This window comes from Mesocricetus auratus, unplaced genomic scaffold (assembly GCF_017639785.1).
Source record: "Mesocricetus auratus isolate SY011 unplaced genomic scaffold, BCM_Maur_2.0 Super-Scaffold_100009, whole genome shotgun sequence".
NCBI classification, from domain to species: Eukaryota; Metazoa; Chordata; class Mammalia; order Rodentia; family Cricetidae; genus Mesocricetus; species Mesocricetus auratus.
In genome coordinates, this window is record NW_024429193.1 from 12,437,166 (window position 1) to 12,462,580 (window position 25,415).

General features: G+C 41.2%; 2 protein-coding genes across 4 annotated transcripts in view; one reads left to right on the forward strand and one right to left on the reverse strand.

Annotated features, from left to right (window-relative positions):
* Positions 1-551: 551 nt before the first annotated feature.
* Positions 552-7,309, reverse strand: Gng5 (G protein subunit gamma 5). Its single transcript, XM_040751632.1, has 3 exons — positions 7,153-7,309; positions 3,492-3,631; positions 552-761 (listed from the first exon to the last, which is right to left on the reverse strand). Exons 1-2 carry the CDS (start codon positions 7,231-7,233, stop codon positions 3,506-3,508), a joined length of 207 nt encoding a protein of 68 aa, XP_040607566.1. The 5' UTR covers positions 7,234-7,309; the 3' UTR covers positions 552-761; positions 3,492-3,505.
* A 114-nt stretch (positions 7,310-7,423) lies between these two features.
* The window catches only part of Spata1 (spermatogenesis associated 1), a 40,577-nt gene continuing 22,585 nt past the window's right edge, over positions 7,424-25,415 (forward strand). For all 3 annotated transcript variants that reach the window (XM_040751629.1, XM_040751628.1, XM_040751630.1), the window contains exons 1-6: positions 7,424-7,512; positions 13,301-13,470; positions 16,325-16,431; positions 17,902-18,019; positions 19,184-19,237; positions 19,328-19,541. In XM_040751629.1, coding sequence (XP_040607563.1) covers positions 13,435-13,470; positions 16,325-16,431; positions 17,902-18,019; positions 19,184-19,237; positions 19,328-19,541 — 529 coding nt within the window. In that variant the 5' untranslated portion in view covers positions 7,424-7,512; positions 13,301-13,434. The remainder of the gene's footprint in view (positions 7,513-13,300; positions 13,471-16,324; positions 16,432-17,901; positions 18,020-19,183; positions 19,238-19,327; positions 19,542-25,415) is intronic.

Sequence of the window (25,415 nt, forward strand, 5' to 3'; positions counted from 1 at the left end):
AAAAGCGTGTTAACACTACTACTACCAGTCTCAAGTTCTTGATTCTTCTAATGGAATTCTTTGTTTCCAAACTGAAGCAGCTACCTTCCTGGTGTAGCTTAAGTACACTCCAAAGGGTCTTGTCTGGAATTTTTTGTTGTGTGAGGCTGGAGGACAAATGTCAAGTGCCTATGATCCCTTTCTGCCGCATTCAACAGGGTCTTAGTAAACCTGGAGCTCACTGTTTAACCCATGCTGGTGGCCAGCAAACCCTCTCCCCCAAGTGCAGGGTTACAGACATGTGTGGGTGGCAGGGATCTGAACTCCTATCCTAACCACATAGCAAGTACTCCTACCATTGAGCCACCTCTCCACCATATTTGGAATATTTCAAGTAATTCCTGTAACTAACTGAAAGATAGAAAATGCAAGTCTCCCAATCTTTGAGCAAAACTTTGCAGTTGTTCTGAAAGCTCCTAGAAGCCGCCTTGCCAATGTAAAGCACTGAATCTTCAGAGTTGGTGTTAGGAAAGATCAATATACAGCGCATTTCATAATAACAGGGCCAGAAATTTGCATGCTGTTTTATTGTATTCTACAGCCAGTGTATATAAAATAGTCAACCTTGTGAAACAGAAATCCATGGAAATTCAGAGAGGTAGATGTTAAGAACTGACAAGTAGAAGATTGTGTATTATGGCACGTGTTACAGAGCTTTTGTACAGACTTCAGGTTTAGTTCTCTTGAATAGTCACGGGTTCATGAAAAGTGGTTTGAGAAACCTGACGGGAGGGAAAAAAATAAAGTATCAATAACTTTGTTAAACATCTTTTATCACTGACACTAAGCAAGGACAATGATCTCACGTTTGAAAATGTACAGCAGAGCGGTGACATTCCCTACCTAGTCCATTCAGCTTACTATGGCCGGTATACATACACCGTAAGTCAGCCCCTCCATCTCTACGTGGCTCACTTGAATATCACTTTATAAAGGGTTTTCAATTAAATTGAGCCTAAGCCTACTATGTATCTGCTAACAATCTACAAAGGCACTGAAGTCCAACTTTCCCCTAGTTTTCACAATTGACAGAGTACCTATCCTGTTTTACAGACTCTTATAGATTATATCACTAAGATTACTACTGAAATCTACTTACTTTAGCATAATAAAACGGTAAATACAAAAATGTGCGATAAGGAAAATTCAAAGATCCTTTGAAAAAATGATTTATAAGATGGAATCACTTCTACTTATGTTCATTTAGAAAATATGCAAAGATTATTGAACATACTACTGATTTGTAAGATGCAATCGCTTCTAATCATCTACACAGAAAACTTGCAAGGTACTGAACATACTACTGTCAGCAGTATCAACAACCTTAATGCAGCCCATTAGAGCAATGATAGACAGTATGTATGTATCAGAATATTATTTAGCAGCTTAAATGACTGGACAGTCCATATAGGATAAACACAGATCTCAAAATTGAAACAATAGTTACACACTTAAAAACAGTATTATCTTGAAACTATAAATACAGTTGGGTTTATGAGTATAGGAGAAAGAAAAAACAGGCATAACAACTTCATACCAGGTTACTATAGAAAGTAGTAAAACCTGTTTTAAAAATTAATAAGGTACAAAAATTAAAGTCTGAGTACTTCATAACAAACACTGAAGAAGTATACAGCCTCAAGGACGGGGAATAGAAAAAAACATTTAACTTCACTTAATGGCAAATTTATCTCAGACACACACAAAAAGCACCCATGCCCAGAGTGGAAGACCAAAGATGGGCAGTAATAATCAAGTGTTATTAAATTTCTAAGTCATTGGTAGTTTTACCTAACTATACTGTCTATACTAGCAAGCAATGGTACCATTGGTAGCCACCAAAATGTCAGCCTTACCCATGGTCTCAAACTTGGAAACTAATAGTAAGTGAAGTAAATAATAATGTGTTACAGCTCAGCTGTTGATGTGAGATAGAGATCTTCTCAAGAGGAAACATAACAAGGGTCATTTCCTTTTCACATTCTTTGTTACTAAATTGCTAAAGTTGGCTTTGTTTTTAAAGGATTATAGACCCCAGTGATTTTCTTTTAATCCATGCCTTTAATGTACACTAGACTATCAACATAGCTTACAAAGAAATGCGCGTCTAGAGCCTCACCTTGGACCCACTGGGTTATAATATGCACTTTCAATATGTAAAAATCGCTCATGGTTTTACAAAGTAGTGCTTGTACATCTAAATGCCCTTTCCTTACTCAAATTGCTTCAAGGCATAATATCCAAAGTTTTCTTTTTCTTAAAGTTACAATTAACAGCCTTAATTTTACTCTCAGTCACTTATAAATGTAAGTCATTTAAATACTTAAGTGTGGACTCTTAAAAACAAAAAGGCTGTTATCAGAACCTCAGACTTAGCATCTTATATTAGGTGAAAATCAATTAATCTGCAAATATGCAGGAACTGAGTCTAGAAAAGAATCTTTAGTAAGTCTCAAAAAATATGAAACTCCTAGAGATCCCCAGTGAATACTGCCAAAAGCCAGAAAATATTACCTTAATGTTAACGTGAAGGATGAGCTGAACTGTTCCCAGTATTTCTTTGTGGAGAACCTGTTACCTAAAAGCAGCTTTATTCCCCTTCTAGTGTTTCAAAAAACTCAGTCATCTAACTAATTATACTTACTGGAACAGGACTTACACTTCCTGGATACTCCCAAATCTACAAAGTCTATGTAACAAGGTATTTTAGGAAGCAGCTTCCTGTACTTTTCAAGTCAGAAGGTTAGCATAAGGGTGTGTACTACACACAAGGTATTTTTTACAGCAGTTTACGTTTGCTTCCCAAATCAATATCAGCTAATGTACCAGAGTTAATTACAATTTAAATTAGCCACAGTTTTGGCCACATCTTTTGACCTTGGACAAGAACATAAACTCTTGACAGATTTACTAAGCAGCAAGTGATTTACTGTCTTAACCCTCCAGTCCAGCCCACTGCCAACACAAGTACACATCTCTTCTCTCCTGTTTTATCTTTGCCCAACAAATGGAAATAGAAGGTAGAAGTTATTTCTTATTCCAGATGCCTGTGCTAAGTTTGCTTATCCAGGTACCCCAACTACCTGGCTCTCCTACCCGGAAGTTATCCAAATCCAGAGTACATTCCTATAAGTACTGTAAGTTCAAATTTCAATTTGATGGATAAATAATTAGTACTTTAGAAGCTCCAAATATACATGCTTTTAAGGCCAGTGCTTTACAAACACATGCCTGCCTGTATTAGCGGTGCAGTTTGTGAATCTCCCATACCTTTTTAACAGTTATTACATCGAACTCTTTAGGATAAAAATAGAAACTAATCATTAGTATTCTAACTACTAATCAAGTTTTCACTGGCCTTCAAAAACAGGAAATTTGGAAAGCAAAATTATAGGGACAGATGCTACAACTAAAGACCTAGCTGGTTCTTCCTTTAAATGAAGAAAACTTACCTTTAGATACTTGACTACAAAAAGGAGCAGACTTTCTGGGGTCTGAAGGGATTTGTACTTGAAGACACTCCGGTCAGCAAAGGGTCATGTTGGGCATTCTGCAGACAGAACTGTTTCAAGTCTGCAGCTGCCTGGGAAACCTATAAATAACAGTGGAGAAATGTCTGTTGGTAAGGTTTTTAATGGTCTTTATGCATCTAAAAACACTTCCGCACCTCAAAATAATTGACGGCTAACAGTTCTATACTGGCTCAAACAGTCAATGAAACTGGTTTTTAATACTTTTTCCATTTACCACAAGCATCAAATGGTTCAATACAAAGTTCAATCCCACTGATCTGTGAGGCACAACCTGTCTTGTTTTTATGACAGGCTTGTTTTGTCTCTTGTATAGCCCAGGCTGGCCTCAAACTTTTTATGTGGCAAACAGCCTTGAATGTCTGAGCCTCTTGCCTCTGCCACCTGAGTACTGGGATTAAAGGCCTGCCCCATCAAGCCAGGTTTATTCAGTGTTGGGAATCCAACTCAGGGCTTTCTGTATCCATAGGTAAACACTCTTAACAACTGAGTCACATCCCCAGCCCAATAGCTTGCTTTTTTTTAAACAGTAGTATTTCAACAAAAAGATTAACATTATAGGGAAATTGTCTTGAAAGCAAACTAGAAATGCCCATGAATAAACCCAAGGTAACTAGCATAGAACTTATGAAACCAAACACTTTATACACTTCAATTTTTTTTGTTTTTTGAGACAGGGTTTCTCTGTATTGTTTTGGAGGCTGTCCTGGAACTCTCTCTGTAGACCAGGCTGGACTCGAACTCACAGAGATACACCTGCCTCTGCCTCACGCGTGCTGGGATTAAAGCCATACGCCACCAAACCCAGCTATACACTTCAAATTTATACCCATCCTTAACACTATCTTTCATTTAAGAGAGACATACATTCATTCATTTAAGCACCTACCATTATGTATTCTGGCTAGGAAATATAGATCATAAAAGACAATACTGAAATCCTCTTTGGGTTGCACCATATCCGTGTAGTAACACTGCCAAATCACAGCTGAAGCAAATACAGTGTTTCTTAAAGACAGGCAATTAAGAAAGGCGGTTCAGTTGGGCCTGAGTTTGGTTTCCAGAACGAACATAAAGGTGGAAGGAGGGAGCCAAGGGCTCTGTCAGATTGTTCTCTTAACTACCTCCCGATATGCACCTTGGCACATATGTCCACACACACCATGCATACACAGTTTCTCCAAAGTTAAAGCTGTTAATCTAAGGTACACTTAGCTTTTCAAGTCACCTGAAACAGTGCAGAAGGCTGTCAGTGTCGGGTTTTGTAACTAAAACAGTTGAGTTCAAAGCCAGCCTGGCTACTTGGCAAGAAGACCCTATGGCAAGCTTGGTTGAATACAACTACCACTACAACAAACTGATGGTTATGTAGACCATGCATGACTAAAATGCACCCAACCCATCTAATTCCCTTGTTTTCTTTATTCTCAATCTCAGCTATCTCTAGGGTAACAACAAATGCCTATTACCCTGGTGTTGTGTCTTTAAGCCCTCAGACAGCAGCTGTACTGTGACCAGTTTGACTCATGCAGTAATTCAGGACAGGAAGTCCCATGTTTGTCTCTGAACATGAAGTTCCTGCAGTCTTTGAATGCTTGTATAAACAGCAATACCATGCTTTGCCCCTTAAGATGTATGGGGGGTGAAGACTCAAGTTTCCACAATGTTACACCATTTGGCTTTGTTCACACCCATCAGTAAGCATCAACTGCCTGTTAATTGCTTTCCCACAAAATTTTCACGTACAATTATGTAAGTATGGACTGTACTAGGACCCGAGAATAATAAAGACGAGTGATGAAATGATTGACAGGGTAGTCACTTCAGGAAAGGTGTGTGTCCCTGAGTTGACATTCTAGCTTTGATTTCAATGGTAACAAACCTAGCTCAATAACCACAGTGAAAAAACAGCACTCTCAACAGGAACCTTCAGATGCAAAATGGAAAAGCTACTAGTACCCCAGGCACAGTAACAGTCACCATCCAGGAGGCTGACACTGTGACAGTTAGTCAGGCTTCCAGATGCACTGACCTACCTCTGGGAGTTTTGTAATTACCAACTAAACAAATGCAGTAGTGAGTTTATGCTAGCTTTGAAATGGCACACACGCAAGCATGGCACGGATAATGGGTGACGGCGCCCAACCTAATTTAGGAATCTGAAAAACTCGTTTAAATTTCCTCAGTGAGATGTGCCTTGTCAACTCCAAAACTGTGTTTATTTGTGGTGCTTTGAATGGTTCCAATCCGAAGCCTTCAGAAGAATTAAGCTTCCCCGGGCAAGATCAAGCTAGGGAGTAGCCGCCGAGCAGGTAGGGTTTTCAAGGAAAAGTTCAGTCTGAGAGCTCGTTTTTTGGCCACCAGGGCTAAGTACCACTGCTCTAATTATTACGTTCACCGGCCTTTCCTTTTATTTCCTCCCCCAACCCACTATTTTTTTCTTCTTGGCCTACTTTCTGGTAGTTAACACATATGAACGATGATAATAGGCTGCTTCCGATTTCAGAGCTCTACCTGGCCAAGGCTGTGTCACTTGGATGAGGTGAGAATTTGATCAGAGAAATGGAGTCCAAATGGTCTGATGGCGTCTCCCCCCTGCCCTCCTAAGGTTACCACAAGGAAGTCAAGCGGGTCTCTGACATTTCTTCTTGGGAGCTAAACAGGAGTCCTCTCCACAAAGCACGCTGGAATTAAAGCCTGGTCTCCTGAACATAAAATCTAATCACCTTGGGAACTGGCAGCTTCTGGCAGGGTGATTTATACTATCGTTTCCTTTTATAATCACGGGAGGGATTTCACATGTAACCCGACCTGCCGATGCGAACGAAGCCAATCTGTTTCGGATTTTTAGAATACGCAACAGCCCTCAGAACTGCATTAGAGTACCTGGTCGTCTGTCAGTCAGCACGGCCACAAGGCCTTTCCCCAAAAGTCAACAGCCCAAGAAAGGCGATCCTAACAAACAGGCGCAAAGCCAGCCCAGGCCATGCGGCGCTAATCGGTCGCTCCTCGGGCACGGCGAGCAGTAAACAGCCGGCCCAGCAAGGTCAGATGGGGCGAGCCGCGCCAGCGGGCTCGGGGCGCTCTTTGTTCGAGGCTCGGCTGCGAAGGGTGGCGACCTCGGGCTCCCGGGACGTCAGAAGTGTCCCGGGCAGTCTTAGGAGTGCTCCGAGGCCGAGCGGGGGCAGCGTGCGGTGAAGACCGGGGCCAAGAGTGTGAAAACGAAGTCGGGGCGAGACTCGGTGCGCAGGGCCGAGACCCGCGGGGGGCAGGGGGAAAGTCCGCGGAAGGAAGGGAGGGCGGGCGGGCGGCTCATCCCTCACCCCTCCGTCCGCGGCCCACAGCCCGCCGTAGCCCCGCCGCTCGCCCACGCCCGCGCCGCCGCTCGCCCACGCCCGCCCGCGCCGCCGCTCGCCCGCGCCGCCACCCACGCTGCCCGGCCGCTCGCCCACGCCCGCCCGCGCCACCACCCACGCCGCCCCGCCGCCGCCCGCCCGCGCCACCACCCACGCCCGCCCGCGCCGCCGCTCGCCCGCGCCGCCACCCACGCTGCCCGGCCGCTCGCCCACGCCCGCCCGCTCACCTTCACGCGGTTGAGCCCGGCCTCCAGCCGGAGCTGCTGAACCACCTTCTTCATGGCGGCGACGCTGGAGGAACCCGACATGGCGCTCGGGACAGCCGTGCCGACTCGTCAGTCCGGGCGAGGGGCGGCGGGTCGCGGGACGGCGGGGGCGGGGCTCCGAACTTCGCCGAAGTTTCCCGGGCCGCGCGCGCCGCGCATGCGCGCCACCTCCCCCCCCCCCGGGGGCGGCCGGCTGCCCCGCGGGCGCGAGCCGAGGAGAAGGGGCGGAGCGGCCGGTGGGCGCGGCGGCGACGGGGGCGGTGCGGCCCGACGCCCGGGCCGGCGCCTTCCGCGTCTGCAGGCAGGGCTGGTTCGGGCGAGGTAAGCAGCACGCCGTGTGCCGGCGCGGGGGGAGCCGCCCGCCGGGGGGGATCGCACGCTCCGACGCTGCCGCCGCCGGCCACGGTGTCCTCACGGAGCCGGCGGCCGGGGGAGGGCGCAGGGCCCGTAACCGCCCGGGGCCGCGGGGTCGCGGGCGAGCGGAGGCTGCCCAGGGGTCCCCGGCTGGCCGCTGGGCACCGCTTCCGGTTAGCGCGTTCGTCCGGGAAGCTGTTGCGTCCAGGGCACGTTTGCGCCTGTGGTTCTCTGCTCGCTGACTTCGTGAGGGGTTTTCGGGAGTTTTAAGTTAGCTCAGGCTCCGGGGTCCCGGGTGAGACCTAGCCGCTGCGAACGTGAGTTTCTTCCGAAGTGCTGTGTGTGCCACGTGAATCAAGGGAGGGAAAACCAACCTCAGCCCACGAATGGCATCACTGACCGGTTAATGTCAGTTCCCAAAAGTGTGCGCTGGGCGTGATGAACGTACCAGCAACCGTGCTTCGCGTTTGTTCTGCAGCCTGTCCTGGTTGGTAACCCTCGGCAAGCGCTTTAAACTGCCCAGGCTAGAGAGCTTCCTGGGCTTCTCGAGAATGAAATCGTCTGAGTAAAGAACGGGAAAGAAAGCCAGGCCGGAGAGAGAGAGCCCTCAGAGGTCTGAGGACCTGAGCTCAGGTCCCAGCTCACAAGCGCCAGTACTCCATCTCCAGGAGTACTGTGGCCGCCTTCAGATTCTGGAAACCTCTGTCTCACATACACCCAGACCCACATTCATACACGCAATTTTTAGGTTAAGACCCGGCCCCACTTTGTAGCTCTGGCTAGCCTGAAACCAGGCTGGCCCCAAACTTGCAGAAATCCCTGCTCGGCTGCCATCCAGGTGCTGTGATTACAGGCTTGCGCCACCAAAATGAATGAATGAATGGACGAATATGAAAGGTAACACATTTTACCGTGTGCCTTGTTGCTGAAATCTCAAGGGAGATTTCTGAGATAAAATGGGCAACTTAAGGAATGTTCTACTTCAGTTGCAATAATATTTAAGAACTGTGGAATGTTAGTGCTGGGAGGCATTTCAAAGATCTTACAAGGCACAGTACTCACTACTAAGTAAACGTTGAATAATAAACAAAGCTGACTTCGTCGTCTTCTCTGGAAGTTTCTTCTTTTTCTTTCTCCAAACTACTGAATTAGGAAACCACAGAGTGTATTGCTGTCTCAAACACCAGCTGTTATCTGTAGGGAGCGATCTTAGGTACCTGCACCGCTGACAACGCCCGAGCGCTCTCTGATCTCCAACCATGATCACAGCCCCAAGAGAACCCTGGCCTCCTTTCCCCAAGCTCTTATCTCCAGTCCCTACTACATACCAGTCAGCCGTGCAGGTGCCTAAGATCTGTCCTACAGTTGCCTTAGTTTTTTATAGTATGTCTAATAAGCAGTACATACTGGCATAGGAAGGAAAGAGAAACAGAAACCCCTTTAAGCTATGGGCACTAAATGAATTATCGCCATCTCCTAATAAAAGCTTGTTTTTTAAAATCTTCTACAGTGTTCTAAAATATTTCAAAGGCTTTACCGTATGTTTGCATTTTAGATGATTAAAGATCGACTTTACCAAAACAATACAGAGAAACCCTGTCTCGTAAAACAAACAAACAAAAAAAGATGGACTCTGTTGTCAAAAGTAACTTGACACAAGAGAACCTATTAATGAGTGGCAAGAAAACGCAAGAATTCTTGCTGCTTTGTGTTTTGTCAGCAGACACTGCCAGTTTAAATTTACCTAGCTTACACACCTTACTCAACCTTCATTCATTAGACCTGAGTTCAATACTGAATAAATAAAATACTTCCAAGATTCACAAGCCTTTGCAGTGAAACCAAAAGCCAAGCAGTCTCAAAGCGAGTTTCTCAATGGGTTTACATTCCTCGTGGGTCCCGCCATGGAGTGAAAAGCATGCTGAATTCCCAGGTTTACATTATTCTACCTTATAGTAGCTCTAGAAATTGGAGTTTGCACAAAATGAGCGACTTGCTTCTAGAAAAGCCACAACTTAGGTTTACCAGTTTTTATCCTACTATATATGTATCCACGGTTTTGCTCATGTATTGATACAATAATTGAATATGAACTTATAAGGATATTTTGTTAAAAAGAATTTTAGCCAGTAATAAGTTGAGTCATAACACTTGTGTTTTTAGCTCAACCACTATGCATATTATCGCCCATTTTCAGGGAATGGGGTAGTAAATATTCTTAGTCTGAAATGTTACATTTATTTTCCTTCTACCTAACCTCATGCTATGGGTTCTATCCTCAATACACTCAAAAGGCCTAAATGCTAAAGCTTGCTTGCCTGCCTGTGGTGCTATTGGAAGATTGGCCCTTGGCAGTTGCGGCCTAGAGGAAGGAAGATGACCATGCCTTTGATGGAGATGGCAGGGCTTGCCTCCTCCTCACTCTTTCATGTCATAAAGTGAGCGGCTCCTTTGTTTATTCCCTGCCAATTTCGTTCTTTATCTCTAGGGTGTCCTTGGGCACTTTATGTAGCTAACACAAGTTACCTTTTAGGAATTTAGAACTTTATTAGGTTGCCCATGAATTAGGCGGGACAAAACTCTCAAAACAAATAGAACCTGAATTTATCCTGATCAGAGAGACCTGTACCAAGAAGTATTCCAATCATTAGGTTGACTATATGTGATTTCTCTTACTTCCTGAATAAAGAGATTGTCATTTTTTAATGAATTTAAGAACTGAAAAGGGTCTTAATGAGCCTAATTCACTTTCTTGTCAGATTTAAGGCACTGAGACATAGACCACAATGAATGGTCTTGTACACTATAGAGGACTAGAACCTGCTTTTCTAGTGCCCAAACCATTTGATTACTTTATGTGGGATTCTTCTATACTTAAATGTAGCCTATGTCAAACTCCCAATTTTAGTGGTTACTTAGGATTGCTAGTTCACTGAGTATCTCTTTGTATAAGCTAGTATTAAGTCAAACAATTACTAAAGATTGTTCAAATCCTTATTTGCACTGAAGAATACTAGACTTTATTAAAATTTGATTTTAGCTCTATACCTGAGTCCCAAAGTTATTTTTAAAGATCTCTGTAGTCTTTTTCTGTTAAGAGCAGATATGGCCTTGGAATACTTTTCAGTAACTTACTTTATTTCATATTTTTAGCAGATTGTTCTGGGGGCTCAAAGCTAAGGGCCTTCCACACACTGTGCAAGTGATCCTGTACTGCACTGCACCCCAGCTTAAACAACTCACCTTTAGACGAATTGGTCACCATTTATTGGAATTCGTGTACAAGATAAGGTTGATTGCCCATTCTTGGCAGAAAGGTTGCAAAGCAAAATTTTGCAGTACATGAAAGATTATTTTAGAATTCTATAATCATCTTTTCTTTGCACATCAAATCTCCTTTTGTTTGAATTGTTGGCATTACTTTGTCCATTAGCTAATTATTATAAATAAATAATTTTAAAATTCCAAATGTTCTGTTAGGATTCAGTACGTGAAATGAATTTATTAGGTCAACTCCAAATTCTCATCGTGCCTAAATTTCAATTTAAACTTACTATTAATTGATTTAATAACAGAGTCAAGTTAGTCAAACATTGGGTTTGTATAATAAAGATAACATAGGCAAGTCATGGAAATTGATTCTGTGTGAAAACCCCCAAATTAGACCAATCCCACAAGTGCCAAACTGGGGGAAAATCCAAGGTTCAGGATGTCAACAACAAAATTTTTGGCCTTTCTTGCTTATAAGTAGGTTCAGCTATATATGCATCTCCTTTGTTTGCCTGCTATAGTCAATTTGCTTAGTCAATCTGTTTTTTCAATCTGTAAATCTCAATAAATTACAGCTTTCACATAGTATGAGCATTTCTTGTGCCTATGATAATGGCTTCATGGCTTCTTTCTCTAGATTCAGTTTGATTCAAAAGATTGTATAGCCCACAAAATGATATTTTAATTTTGATACCACAACTAGATACAACAGTCAGTGGTATCTAGTTGTATTTCATAGGTACAAGGTCAGAAGAGTTTTGAAATTTGTATGGCTTAAATTGCTACTTGGAGATCACTATAAAACAGTGCTTTGAGATACAAAAAAGCATTTGTTGTGCTAGTATAAGTATTTTTAGGTTAGTATATGTATCATCTGGGATTGGCCAACTTAGAAAATTTCTTTTTAGAATAATATTTCAACTACCCTTTTTTTCAGTCTTATATTTATGATATATTGCCATAAATTCTATGAAGAAAACCACAGGAAATAATACAAAAAATAATGCTTAATATCTTTTAAAGACTAGTTCTTTTTGCTTTTTTAAAATTTTATTATTTAAATTTTAAATAGCTTGTTTCACATGTCAATCCCAGTTCCCTCTCCCTCCCCTCCTCCCGCACCCCCCCCCACCATCCCCCCATCCTCCCACCCTATCCCCACTTCCTTCCACATAGGGGATATCTAGAGTCTGTCATTTCACTCAGGGTAGGGTCCAGGCACTTCCCTAAGAGTCCAGGCTGAGAGAGCATCCCTCTTTGTGTTATGGACACACGAAGTCAGTTTGTATGCTAGGGATAAACACTGATCCACTGCCCAGGGCCCCATAGGATGCCCAGGCCTCCTCACTGACTCTCACATTCAGGGGGTCTGGTTCAGTCCCATGCTGGCCTCCCAGCTGTCAGTCTCGGGTCCAAGAGCTCCCCTTGTTCAGGTCAGCTGTCTCTGCTGGTTTTGCCTGCCCATTCTTTGTCCATTTGCTCATTGCTCCTCTCTCTCTGTCACTGGGTTCCCTGGGTTCAGTTCACTGTTTAGCTGTGGATGTTTGCCTCTGCTTCCCTGTCACTGCATCAGTCACTGGATGAAGGCTCCAGGATGGTTATAGACATCAAGTTCATTATCAGGAATGGGCAATCGAGGTGGTCTCTCCACTATTGCTTAGCTTGCCAAGACTAGTTTTTTTTGTTTTTGTTTTTTGGGGGGGTTGTTTGTTTGTTTGTTTGGTTTTTTTGAGACAGGGTTTCTCTGTATTGCTTTGGAGGCTGTCCTGGAACTCACTGTGTAGACCAGGCTGGCCTTGAACTTAGAGAGATCTCCTGCCTCTGCCTCCCAAGTGCTGGGATTAAAGCCTGGCCCAAGACTAGTATTTTCAACTAGAATGATTGCTTATATTTATTCTATGTCCTAAAAAAATGCATATAAGAAAAAGTTTTCATCATTCAATGGCCATTGATATACACTCAGGCTTTCCCCTTGTAAAAGTAAATTCTACATTATGTATGTATTTAACCCAAATTTTGACTTGTAAAAACGAATCGTTTAGCAATAGTAAAACATGTCTTTGTCAAAAAGCCATCATAATGTAATTAACAGTTTATTATCCTCGACTGGCTTGGGGCTCCATTATAAGTTGAAAACAAAATGCATTTACTACAACTAATTTACTGAATTTTGTAGCTTAGCAAGAGGCTCACCGTTGTGATTCTGTAACTGACAGAAGAGCTGTGGCTTACTGTTAATGCCCAGCATTCCAAGAAACTATGGAGCCACTTATTGCTGGTTCAAGAAGAGACAACAATTCTAGAACTCAAGGACAGTATCACTTCCACCCCATCATAAGTTGAGGAAGATGTCTATACCACCAGACTACTTAGTGTTTAATGTCTTTTTAAACGAGAATGATAAGATTGCATACATTTGTAAGCTTATATTTTAGGTTTGTATTAAAGCCCTTATGTTTTTCTTTTTACCCTTTGAACACATCAGAGACCAGAAATAGCTGGAATACTATCTTAAGCCAAAAATCTATTTAAACACTTATTTAATGCTGCTTAAATGAAGAAAAATATATAAAACATCCAAACTCCACCTGGTAACTATCTATTGAGACACTGGTCAATATGTCACTCAATCCAAGTCGACCTTCTTCATCAGAGGTAAGAAAACCATGCCTACCATTGATTTTGAAAAAGTATGAATGACATAAAATGTTAGATGCTGATTCTTCCATGATCCCAACTTCCCATATCACATTATCAGATTGTGTGATTATGCTTCTTGCATTTCTAACCCACTTTATCTATTGTGACCAGCAATGACTTGGTCTTACCACTCTTTTTACTGTTTCTCAACTGGCAATGCCCTCCAGGCTTAGCTTAACTTCTGTAGGGCACAGGATCACTCTGGCTCATAGTTTGGACACTTGTTATCTCTTGCTTTGTTGTACTTTGATAAACAACAACCCTAATAGATATATTTCCCACCTAATCTTCCTGAAGACTTAAGGAAGAGTATCAAGTATAAGGACCATTTCCACTTTAAATTCATGACCTTGAGTCTCAAATGGAGTCTTTTGCTGGAAGGTTTTCATGCTATGTGTTATTCATTGACTAATTGTTTTGTACAACTTTTTGTACCTCCTTAAACTACCAGCCACTTCCTATTCTTGATCCACCCCATTCATGCTACCACTTTTCACAAACCTGCTCTTGTTAAATTCACCTCTTCATCAGGAAATTTATTAGTTCTTCTAAACATACTTGATCTGATTGAGTACAACAGCTGACATAATTGGCCCTTCTCTTCCTTGATAGAATTCCTTCCCATTGCTTCTTTTGTTTTGTTTAGTGTAACAGGGTTTCCCTGTGTAACAGCCCTAGCTGATAGGAAATCATGATACCAGATTTACTTTATTCTGTCAAGAAAGAGAGGGCATGCCAGACATGGTGGTGAATGCTGCTAATCCTGGCACTTGGGAGACAGAGGCAGGAAGATCAGAGTTAAAGTCTACCCTCACCTGTACAGTGAGTTCCTGTCTAGTGTAGGCTATATGATACCCTGTCTAAAAAATGAAAGAAAAAAGAGTAAACATAGGAAAATGTTAACTTTTATGTAAATTGTAGATATTTAAATATGCATGATACTTTAGAAGGATTTAAAGAGATAGATCTGATATCATGATTCTACTTTGAAATCTAATGCAAACAGAAAAAATATGAGACCTATATAGATATCTTTTAGTGTGTTTTGGGTTTTGTTTGTTTGTTTTGTTGGTTGGCTGGTTTTTCTTTTTTAATATATATTTTTTATTTTTAAATTTAAATTAGAAACAAGGTTGCTTCACATGTCAATTCCAGGTCCTTCTCCCTTTCCCTCCCCTCCTCCGGTGCCCTGCCACCAACCCCCCAATATCCCCTCATTTCCCCAGGGAGGGTGAGGCCCTCCATGGGGGTGTCCATAGTCTGTCATTTAATCCAGGGCAGGGCCTAGACCCTACCCCAAGAGTCCAGGGTGAGAGTGCATCTCTCATTGTTGGATGGGAACCCAAAATCCATTTGTATACCCGGGATAAATACTGATCTACTGCCCAAGGCCCAATTGATTACCTACGCCTCCTCACTGACACCCATATTCAGGGGGTCTTGATCAGTCCCATGCTGGATTCCCAGGCATCAGCCTGGGATTCAAGAGCTAACCCTTGTCAGGTCAGCTGTTTCTGGGGGTTAAACCAGCCCAGTCTTAACCCCTTGGTTGGCTGGTTTTTCAAGACAGGGTTTCCCTGGCTGTACTAGAACTTTCTCTGTAGCTCAGACTCAACTGAAACTCACAGAGCTATCTATGCCTGCCTCTGCCTTCCAAGTGCTAGGATTAAAAGTTTATGCCATTGCAGCCCAGCTTAATGTGTTTTTAAATGGCTAATGGTTTTAATGAAAATTATTGTTGATGAGTTGTTTGCTAAGGTGGTATTTTGAAAGAATATTTAACTTACATTTAAAATGTTCAATTTTTTCAACCATTAAACTTATAAAAATTACATGTGTTCCTTTTAAACATGAATATGAATATAAACATTTTAATTCAGGAAATATTAATATGTTTGTTAAAAATAAGGTCTTAATTAATTTCGTATTCTAACTAGGGAATAACATTTAAATGTTCTGTTTTTGAAAAGTTAGCATATGCCAAACATCCAAGTCATTGGTAATGTTTAATCATCAATAGTATAGGCATGATTTATTTGGCTGACAGTATACAAAGGGTAAGGATTCCATGAGGTCACTTTAAAGGAATTGAGAATGTAGGATGGAGGTGAGGGATAAAAGCTGGCAATAAGAAAACACCATCTCCATTTCTGACTTATGATCAGTGTTTGGGGAAGAAGCCACAAAGGGAGCAAAAAGAAGCCCCTGAAAGAGCACAAGATGTAGACCCAGGGATGGATGAGGAAGATAAGGCTTTCAAGCAAGGCTGTGAGGAAGACCCCCCTGACCACAGATGAAACTAAGAAGTCTGGCAAAAACAAGCTGTCCCTGTACTGAAGAAAGTAGTGAATTCCTATTTAAACATTTGGATTCCCTGCCAGAATATCTTTTGGCACTTAAAGTGAAGTTTTACCCTGGAGCCTGTTGTACATTGTAGTAAACTTTTATTGGGAGGGAGGGATGGAGGGAGAGAGGATGGAAGGAAGGAAGGCAGGAAGGAAGGAAGGAAGGAAGGAAGGAAGGAAGGAAGGAAGGAAGGAAAAATAGCATCTAATATTCTTACTGGATGCCACAGGAAGAATGTCATTTATCAAAGGTATTGAGTATGCTGTGAACCAACAGGTATTATTTTAAAGGAAAATGTGCACCAAGTATCAAGTGGTCAACTTAACAAATTTTTGTTTTGTCATTTGTTCAGATGACTGCAGACAGTCTATATTTCAATTCTGTTTGTCTAATTTAAAATTGTATAATAAATGATTCTTTTTCTACTTTAGAAAAGTTTTAACTGATACTTTTTCTTACTCAGTTGGTGGAACTTCATGTCTTTTATGTCCCTGAAGGATCGTGGAACTATAAATTAAATACTATTTCAATAGAAGTTATTAACAATTTTATTTCTGCTGGATTTATAAGGCAAGTGTTTTATAGCCGTGAAAACTGAAAGTCTTCTAAGTGAAAAATGCCTTGTTGATTTGAAGGACCCATTCCTAGTTCAGTAAGCACTGTTAGTAACAGCACTGTCAATGTTAGTGACATGACTCGGGTAGAGTAGAGTAATGATAAGATGCCAGGTGTAATCGCTAGTACTGCAATAAATATATAAGCTTTGTATCTTAACATTGCTGGAGGAATAGACATCGCCTACTCATAATACTGCTACTGCCCATAAAACTGTATAACTTATTAATAAGATTATATACAAAAATAGCAGAAATAATCTGAAGTTTAAAACCAGTTAAAATGTGAACAGTAGTTAAAGCAAAATATTGATAAGGCCTTTATAACTGTTTTAAGGGATATAACTGTAGGGGTGTGTGTGTGTGTGTGTGTGTGTGTGTGTGTGTGTGTGTATGTGTGTGTATTGTTCATCAAATAGACATGACACTATGTGATCTGGCTATCTGGCTCTTTGTTTTCCCCTTGAGGGTATCTCACCTCTTAAAATTCTCCATCACTTTTCCCAGTCACACTGATTTCCCTTCTGTTCTAAAACACATTACATATATCTTTTATACACAGTCCTGAGTTGCTGAGATTGCTCAACAACTAAGAGTACTTACCACACAAGTCTGGCGACATGAGTTCAATTCCTAGAACCCACACAAATGTGGAAAGGGAGAACCAATGCCACAAAGTGTCCTTTGTTCTCTATACACACAGTGGTATGCACACCCATACACGATTGATGGCGGATGTTCTTCTGTATGCTGTGAGTATGTGTTTCTCTTTATGGTTGATGAATAAATGCTGATTGGCCAGTAGCCAGGCAGGAAGTATAGGCGGGGCTACAGACCAGGACAATGCTGGGAAGAAGGAGGTAGAGAGGAGCCCCTGGGGAGATGCCATGTAACTACTGGGAAGGTAGGATCCCGGGCATTTTCTGGTAAGATGAGGCCATGTGGAAACACATAGACTTATAGTTACGGGCTAATAATTAAGAGAGAGCTAGCCAGTAAGAAGCCTAAGCTATTGGTCAAACAGTTTATAATTTCTATAAGCCTCTGTGTGTTTATTTGGGACTAAATGGCTGCAGGACCAGGTGGGAACTCCATCTTCACACAATAATAATATTTTTGGAAAAAGCATATAAATTCCAGGTTTTGTTTAAATCACAAAACTTGGATGTAGATTAGAAAAAAAGGCAATTCTTTTTCAATAGAAAAATCATTTTTGTAAACTATATTCATTTGTACAATTTTAAAAGACAGATTTTTAATCATTTGTTTTGAAAAATGCTTGAAATAAAAAGTTTGAGGCAGTATAGAAACATAAGACATTATATCTAATGCACTAAATTAGTATTTACATTTAAGTTAACTGAATAGACCTGCTAATTAATTAATAAATTCAAAATGTTTTTAAAACAATGTCATGGTATTTCAGAGTATCACCTCAACTTACTTTACAAGCTTTGAGGGAGCGCCTCGGTGAGTTTCTTGGTGTAGATGCTGTTGCAGAAAAGTTTTTATTTCTGAAATGCATTGGAAATAATTTAGCTGTGGTAAGTCTTCTTGCTTTTTTCCTTCTAAGTAAAGTCTACATTATCAAATTACATTTCTTAAGTGTTTGTCAAGTCAGTCTGGCGGTGATGTCGCACACCTTTAATCCCAGCACTTGGCAGGCAGAGGCAGGCGGATCTCTGTGAGTTCGAGACCAGCCTGGTCTACAAGAGCAGCCTCCAAAGCCACAGAGAAACCCTGTCTTTAAAAACAAAAACAAGAAAAATATTTATCAAGTCAGTTCCTTCACCTACTATGAGATAACTTAGGTGAAATTCTAAAATGTTTGTAATATCTGTTTTAAACAGACATTTATTAACATTTTACTGCATATAAAGATAAATATGGAGCCTGCCCTTACAGTGTACTCAGTGTAGTGGTCAGGGTAAATTATGTAATATGAGTAAGTCAGATGCCACATTTTATATAGTGAAGGAAGTGAGATTTTCCATCAGAAGAGGGTAGGTGGAGAACACTGAGGGAGAAGTGATACTCAGTCGTGGATATATTTGATCTTGAGAAGAATGAAGGGTGAGACGAGATTTCTGAGCAAAGGCGATGAGGAGAGGAGTAGAACGTCAGGCAAACAAGAAAGAATAACTGGTTGTCTTTGTTATGTTAACTGTGCCGAAGAGCGGGAGGGCACGGTAGAGAACCAGTTATAATGCCAGATGAGTATTAGTGATTTTTCTGAAGCCTAGGAGTTTAACATGAATAGTATGATTAGATCCTTTAATGAAAATTACTTTATCCTCGTTGAGAAGTGGGAAGACATTGTGGGCACAGATTGTAGCCAGTTACATGATCTGAGCAAGTCACTTAATTCTGTATGCCTCTATATCCCTATCTATAGATTAGAGATGATGTTCATGTTCATCTCATGAAATTGAAAAGACTAACTGAGCTAATTTATGTACTGCACACAGAATAGTACCAGACACACACTGATTCCCATGGAAATGATTACCGTAATTATTATACAGGACATAGAATTTTGGTTATGTTTGGTTCAGTGACTAGAAGTAGGATTGGATTCTACAGTCTCTGTGATCTAGCCATAGTTACTATTTTATTGATATGCTGTGTGTCTTCCATAGAAAAGCGCAGAAAAATAATTGAAAAATATTATCAAAGATTTAATTTTTTTCTTATGAATTTAAATCTAGGTGAAGGAAAAGCAAGAATCAGAACTGAAACTCAAATCATTTGCTCCTCCATATGTATGTACTTAGGATCTTAAGCTCAACTGATTTCAGAACCCAAAGTATATTTTGTTGTTTTGACTTTTTAAAAAATTTCCTGTGTTTTAGGCTCTTCAACCAGAATTATATTTGCTTCCTGTAATAGATCACTTAGGAAATGTTTATTCAGCATCATCAACAGTTACTTTAGATGAACAGCCCAGTAATAATGATGCTACTACAACAGAGATTAATGGAACAATCCACAGACCAGATAGTGTAACTTTATCAAAGGATGAACCTGGAGATCCAAGTTTGTTGGCGAATACTTGGAAAGAAGAAGGTGATTGTAACTAAACTGGGGAAGACAAAGAGTTTATTATGTGTAGTAAATATGAGCTGTCAAGCGTATATGTGAGTTTGGGGAAAATATAGCCTTACAAATAGAGCAAAGATACAAGGAAAGCTGTAGTTCAATTGTAACCTAAAAATGTACAGGTGGAAAAGAAATTCAGTGAAATACTCAGTTAAAAAATGAAATAAGGGCCATAGAGGCAACTCAGAGTGTAATATGTTAGACTTCCAAACATAAAGACTCTAATTCAGTACACAGTATCTGCATTAAAAACCAAAAACAAACAAACAAACAAAAGCTGGGCATGATGGTAGGCACTTAGTTGGACCGCAGCACTGGGGAGTCAGACAGGCAGAGCCTTGAGATTTACTAGCCTACCTAGACTGGTCAACTTGGTGAGCTGGAAGCCAGGGAGAGACCCTGTCTCAAAAACACAGTGGTGGGAGCTGGAGAGGTGACTGGGAGGGTAAGTGCATTTACTGTTCTTGCGGAGGGCCTGAGTTTGATTCCTAGCTTCTGCATCAAGCTGATGACAGATGCCGTTAACTGCAGCCAAGATCTGACTCCTTCTTCTGGCCTCCATAGGCACCTGGGCTAGTGTCCACATCCACACAAACACAAAAGCACACGCAGAAGTAGATGTTCCAGATATTATTATAGTTCAATATGAAATGTTTCTGTAAGACCATGTATTTTAAGATTTTGTCCCCGCTCTGGTTCTGTTTTAGAAAACTTGGCAAACCTGTTGGCCATGGGCCTGTGGGGGAGAGAAATTCAGTGTTATAGCTTGAATATGAATGTACTCCACTGTACATGTGTGTGAACACCTGTTCCCCAGCTTGTGGAATTGTTTTAGGAAGGTGTGAATATAGGACCTTTTAAGAGTCTTTTCTGTCCCACCATCTAGGTCCCAAATGACATGGAGAGTTGTTACTAATTTGGAAAACATGGCCTTACCTTAGGCTTGTTTCTAACTAGCTTTTATAACTTGAATTAGCCCATATTTTAAAATCTTATTTTTCCACATGCTCGTCTCCATTATACCCATCCTGGTTATCCTGCCTCTGCCTGGCTAGCAACTCTGCCTTCTTCCCAGCATCCTCTCTGCCCAGAAATCCTGTGTATCTATTGGCCATTCACCATTTTATTGAACTAACCAGAATGACACATCTTCACAGTGTACAAAAAGATTAATACACATTTCCTCCTTTTTGTCTAAATAAAAAGGAAAGGTATTAACTCTAACTTAGTAAAACTGTATACAATAAGAACAATTATCAGGTAAGAATTACATTCACAATGTCAAGTCCATTTGTATTTGGCAAATTTAGAGAAAATGCTCCATTATCTATTCTATCTTAGTCCAAAGTTCTGTACCTTAACCATTTTGTCATAATTTGTATTACTATGCAAAAAATACCTTCTTAGTCCTTAAAACATCTTTTTATATGAACAAATTAAGGTTTTATGCTTATCAACTTGGCTAACTTTACATCTCTTTTGTTTCTTTTCTGAATTTGGTAACAAGGAAAACTGTAAAACTATCTAGTCTTCAATCCCCACCAGAGACCCCAAGAAGGATAAAATATTATTTGAGTAAACAGGAAATGCAGAGAAAGCAAATTCCAAAATTATGAAATGACAAGAGACCTCTGGCTACCTGGAAAGTCACCCCAGGATTCCTCTGTAACATTGTGGCATCCATCTTTGACCCATGGGCCAGCCTAGAATATCTGACAGCCTTTTCTGTGAAGCAGGAATTTTTGAAGGACTGTCCTTCAGGAGTTGCCTTCTTTTGTGTCCTTCTTGTTCAGTTTGGACGACATACTGTCAGCAGCTGAGGCAAGGGCAGTTTCTTGCCCAGTGACTACCTTTTACCACAAAGAAAACAAACTCCACATGGAGGTTCTTTGATATCCATCATCCTTTTTTGAAGTAAATCGGTGCTGTCAGAAACAGATGTGTCTCACTGTCATGAAAAGTCTTATGTTATTAAAACATTTTAAATGCCATATTCCATATCTATCTATCTATCTAAAATACATACCTAACACGACTATAAGTCGGTTATACAGGACTACTAACCTGTATTTTTTTGTTATCATTTTTTGTTATCCTTTCAAGGACTAAAATTTTATATTACATTTTAAAATGAACTGCAAAGCTATAATATCTTAAGCAACAGGAGAAACATATATAGTCTAACAAAAATAACCTTAAATTTGTATCATTATAAAAAAATTCATACCAATGTAAAATATTTGAGACTAGTGGTTGTTCAAAAGTAGGCTCAACACTATCCCACAATTTTTATCCCATTTTGGCACTATATTGCCTTTTTCCCTTCCAAAAGACATCCCTGAATCTAACCTCCTTTGTTTACTTTCTCTCTGCCCACAACTAGTAACAATTGTAACCAAGCCTCCTAAATGATGACAAATATCCATAACCCACCAAATAACCAAAAGCTACCCACCCCACCTCTTGGGAATGTCGGCATTGTATTCTCTAGACTGCGTCCTGTTGCCTGTGGGTGACAGCATCTTTAGTGAACCCAGAGAAAATTGAGATAGTGGTCAAGTCCTGGGAAAACCATCCATCACATTTGTTGTTCAATCTCTGAGCAATGGAAAAGTGCAAGGCTTATCTGTAGTCGTGACTGGAGTAGTCTTTGGGGCTGGACTGTCTCAACCAGTAACTGTAGTTGTTTTTTACTCTTACTACTCTTTGTTTCTTTGCTCTTTACTCTTTGGGAGACCTGCCACCCAACTCCCAGATCACACACGGAGGTTTGTTATTACTTATAAATGCCTGTCCTTTGCTTGGCTTTTTTCTAGCCAGCTTTTCTTAAATTTCTTAAACTATCTCGACTACCTTTTGTCTCTAGGCTTTTTCCTTGTCTTAATTGTGTAATCTTACTTTCACTCTTACTGTGTATCTTGCTTGTAGCTGGGTGGCTAGACCCCTGATGTCTGTCTCTCTTTGTTCTGTCTTGCTCCTTTTTCTTCCAGAGTTCTCCTATTTATACTCTGTGCCTGCCAGCCATGCCTATCCTTTCTCCTGCCTCGCTATTGGCTGTTCAGCTCTTTATTAGACCATCAAGTGTTTTAGATGGTCAAAGAAGCATAATTTCACAGAGTTAAATAAATGCAACACAAACAAAAGCAACACATCTTTACGTCATTAAACAAAGGTTCCATAGCATAAATAAATGTAACACACCCTAAATAATTTTCACAACAAGCAGACTCGAAGCTGTTCTGAATGTAGAACTCTGAGGAAACTGCAACAGAGGCACTCTGAGAGGCCACCAATTTTAATTGGTGCCCGTAAACAAACTTTCAAAGGTAGCATATAGATTTGTATTATCACGATTATGGAATGTACAGTGTGCACAAGTCAGTTAAAGATGATTTTTTTAATGTTTTATCAGGTAAAATATACGTCACCTGTCTTGTAGCCTTTTGGGTTTATTTCTTTATGTCTGTAGCTAAGATTTTCAGGGGGTCTCCCCCCATCAAATCTGATCTCTATCAACCTTGAATAAATTCATAGCCTTTGCTTTTCTGTGGAAACATAAGCATAACATCTTCCCCAAAGCAATATGTTTTCTGACTTCCATTTTAAAGTTAAGGCACTCCTAAAGTATCTAGGCTGGTTTAATTCTGCAGTCCCTTCCATAATCCAGTGTCTCAGCAGCTGTCATTTTCTGTTCATTAGCATTCAAAAAATTCTGAATTAAAACAACACTATACAGAATCTCTCACCTTTACATGGTTTATACTTTTTATATTATTTTATTCTCTCTCTAAAGATTTTATCTTATTATTTATAAACTGTTATCTTCTATGACAGTCTGTACTCATTTTTTTAAGCCTACACACGTTTTTAAGCACACTGTAATCTTTTATTCCATCTGGATCTATCTTTGCTGAGCATCTACAGTGTTCTCTGATAGTGTGAGACAAATCTTTTTTAAAAGATTTTATTTTATGTATATGAGTGCTGTATTGGCATTATTCCTTTGTGCCAGAAGAGAGCGTCAGATCCCGTTATAGATGGTTGTGAGCTGGGAATTGAACTCAGGACCCACCAATGCGCTTAACCGCTGGGCCGTTTCTCCAGCCCTGTGAGACAAATCTTAGTCTGCTGTGGCAGACACCAGCCTGGCTCAGTTTGGTGCATGGCACTGGCGTATGGTGCAGAATGCCACCAGACTGCAGGGCTGACTGCAGTCAGCTCCTTGTCCAAAACTTGTCTTAGCTTTCTTAGGCCCTATGTTTGGATATTCAGTCTTCCACACTGGATGCCATATATAGATGGAGTTTTCTTTGGGTTCACAAAAAAATGACACAGAGACTTATTATATGAAAGCTCAACCTTAACTTAGGCTTGTTTTCTACCCATTTTAAAAATTTTATTTTTTATTTTAAATTAGAAACAAGTTTGCTTTACATGTCAACCAGCTCCCTCTCCCTCCCCTGTCCTTCACCAACTCACCCAGTCCCCTACTCAATTCCCACTCCACTTCTCCAGCGAGGGTGAGGCCCTTCATGGGAGATCTCCAAAGTCTGTCATATCATCCAGGGCAGGGCCTAGGCCTGAGAGAGCATCCCTCCATGTGGAATGGGCTCCCAAAGTCCAATCAGATGCCAGGGGTAAATACTGATCTAGTGCCGGAGGTCACAAAGAATGCTGAGGCCTCCTCACTGACACCCATTTTAGGGGGTCTGAATCAGTCCCATGCTGGCCTCTCAGCCATCAGTCTGGGGTCAGTCAGCTCCCTCTTGTTCAGGTCAGCTGCCTCTGTAGGTTTCACCAGCCCGGTTTTCACTCCTTTGCTCATCACTCCTTCCATTCTGCAACTGGTTTCCAGGAGTTCAGTTCAGTGTTTAGCTGTGGGTGTCTGCCTCTGCTTCCACCAGCCACTGGATGGAGGCTCTAGGATGGCATATAAGGCAGTCAGCAATCTCATTATTGGGGAGGGCTTTTAAGGTAGCCTCTCAAGTATTGCTTAGATTGCCAGTTGGTATCATCCTTGTAGATCTCTGGATAGTTCACTAGTGTCAGCTCACTCCTCAAACCTATAATGACTCCATCTACTATGGTATCTCTCATCCTGCTCTCCTCTATTCTTACCTCGGCTCAACCTTCCTGCTCCCTCATGTCCTTCTCTCATCTTCTCTTCTCCCCATCACTTTGCCCCAGCTCCTTCTCCCCTTCCCCCATGCTCCCAGTCCACTCAGGAGATCCTGTCCCAATCCCTTTCTCTGGGGTACCATGCATATCTCTCTTAGTGTCCTCCCTGTTTCCCAGATTCTCTGGCAGTGAGATTGTAGGCTGGCACTCCCCTGCTTCATGTCTAAAATCCATATATGAGTGAGTACAAACCATGTTTCCCTTTGTGACTGGATTACCTCACTTAGTATGGTTTCTTCTAGTGCCGTCCATTTGTCTGCAAATTTCAAGATTCCATTTCTTTTTCCATGCAGAACAGTACATTGTGTAAATGTACCACATTTTCTCTATCCACTCTTCAGTTGAGGGGCATCTAGGTTACTTCCAGGTTCTGGAAATTACAAACAATGCTGCTATGAACATAGTGGAAGAGATGTCCTTGTTGTATGAATGTGCATCTTTTGGGTCTATGCCTAAGAGTGGGATTGCTGGGTCTCGAGTCTACCATGTTTTTAAATCTATGCTCCTCTACACTCTCATTACCTCACCTCCATTATGCCCATCCTGGTTCTACCACCTCTGGCAGGCGACTCTGCCTTTTTCTTCCCAGCATATTCTCTGCCTGGAAATCCTGCCTAGCTATTGAGCATTTAGATTTTTATTAAATCAAGCAGAGTGACACCA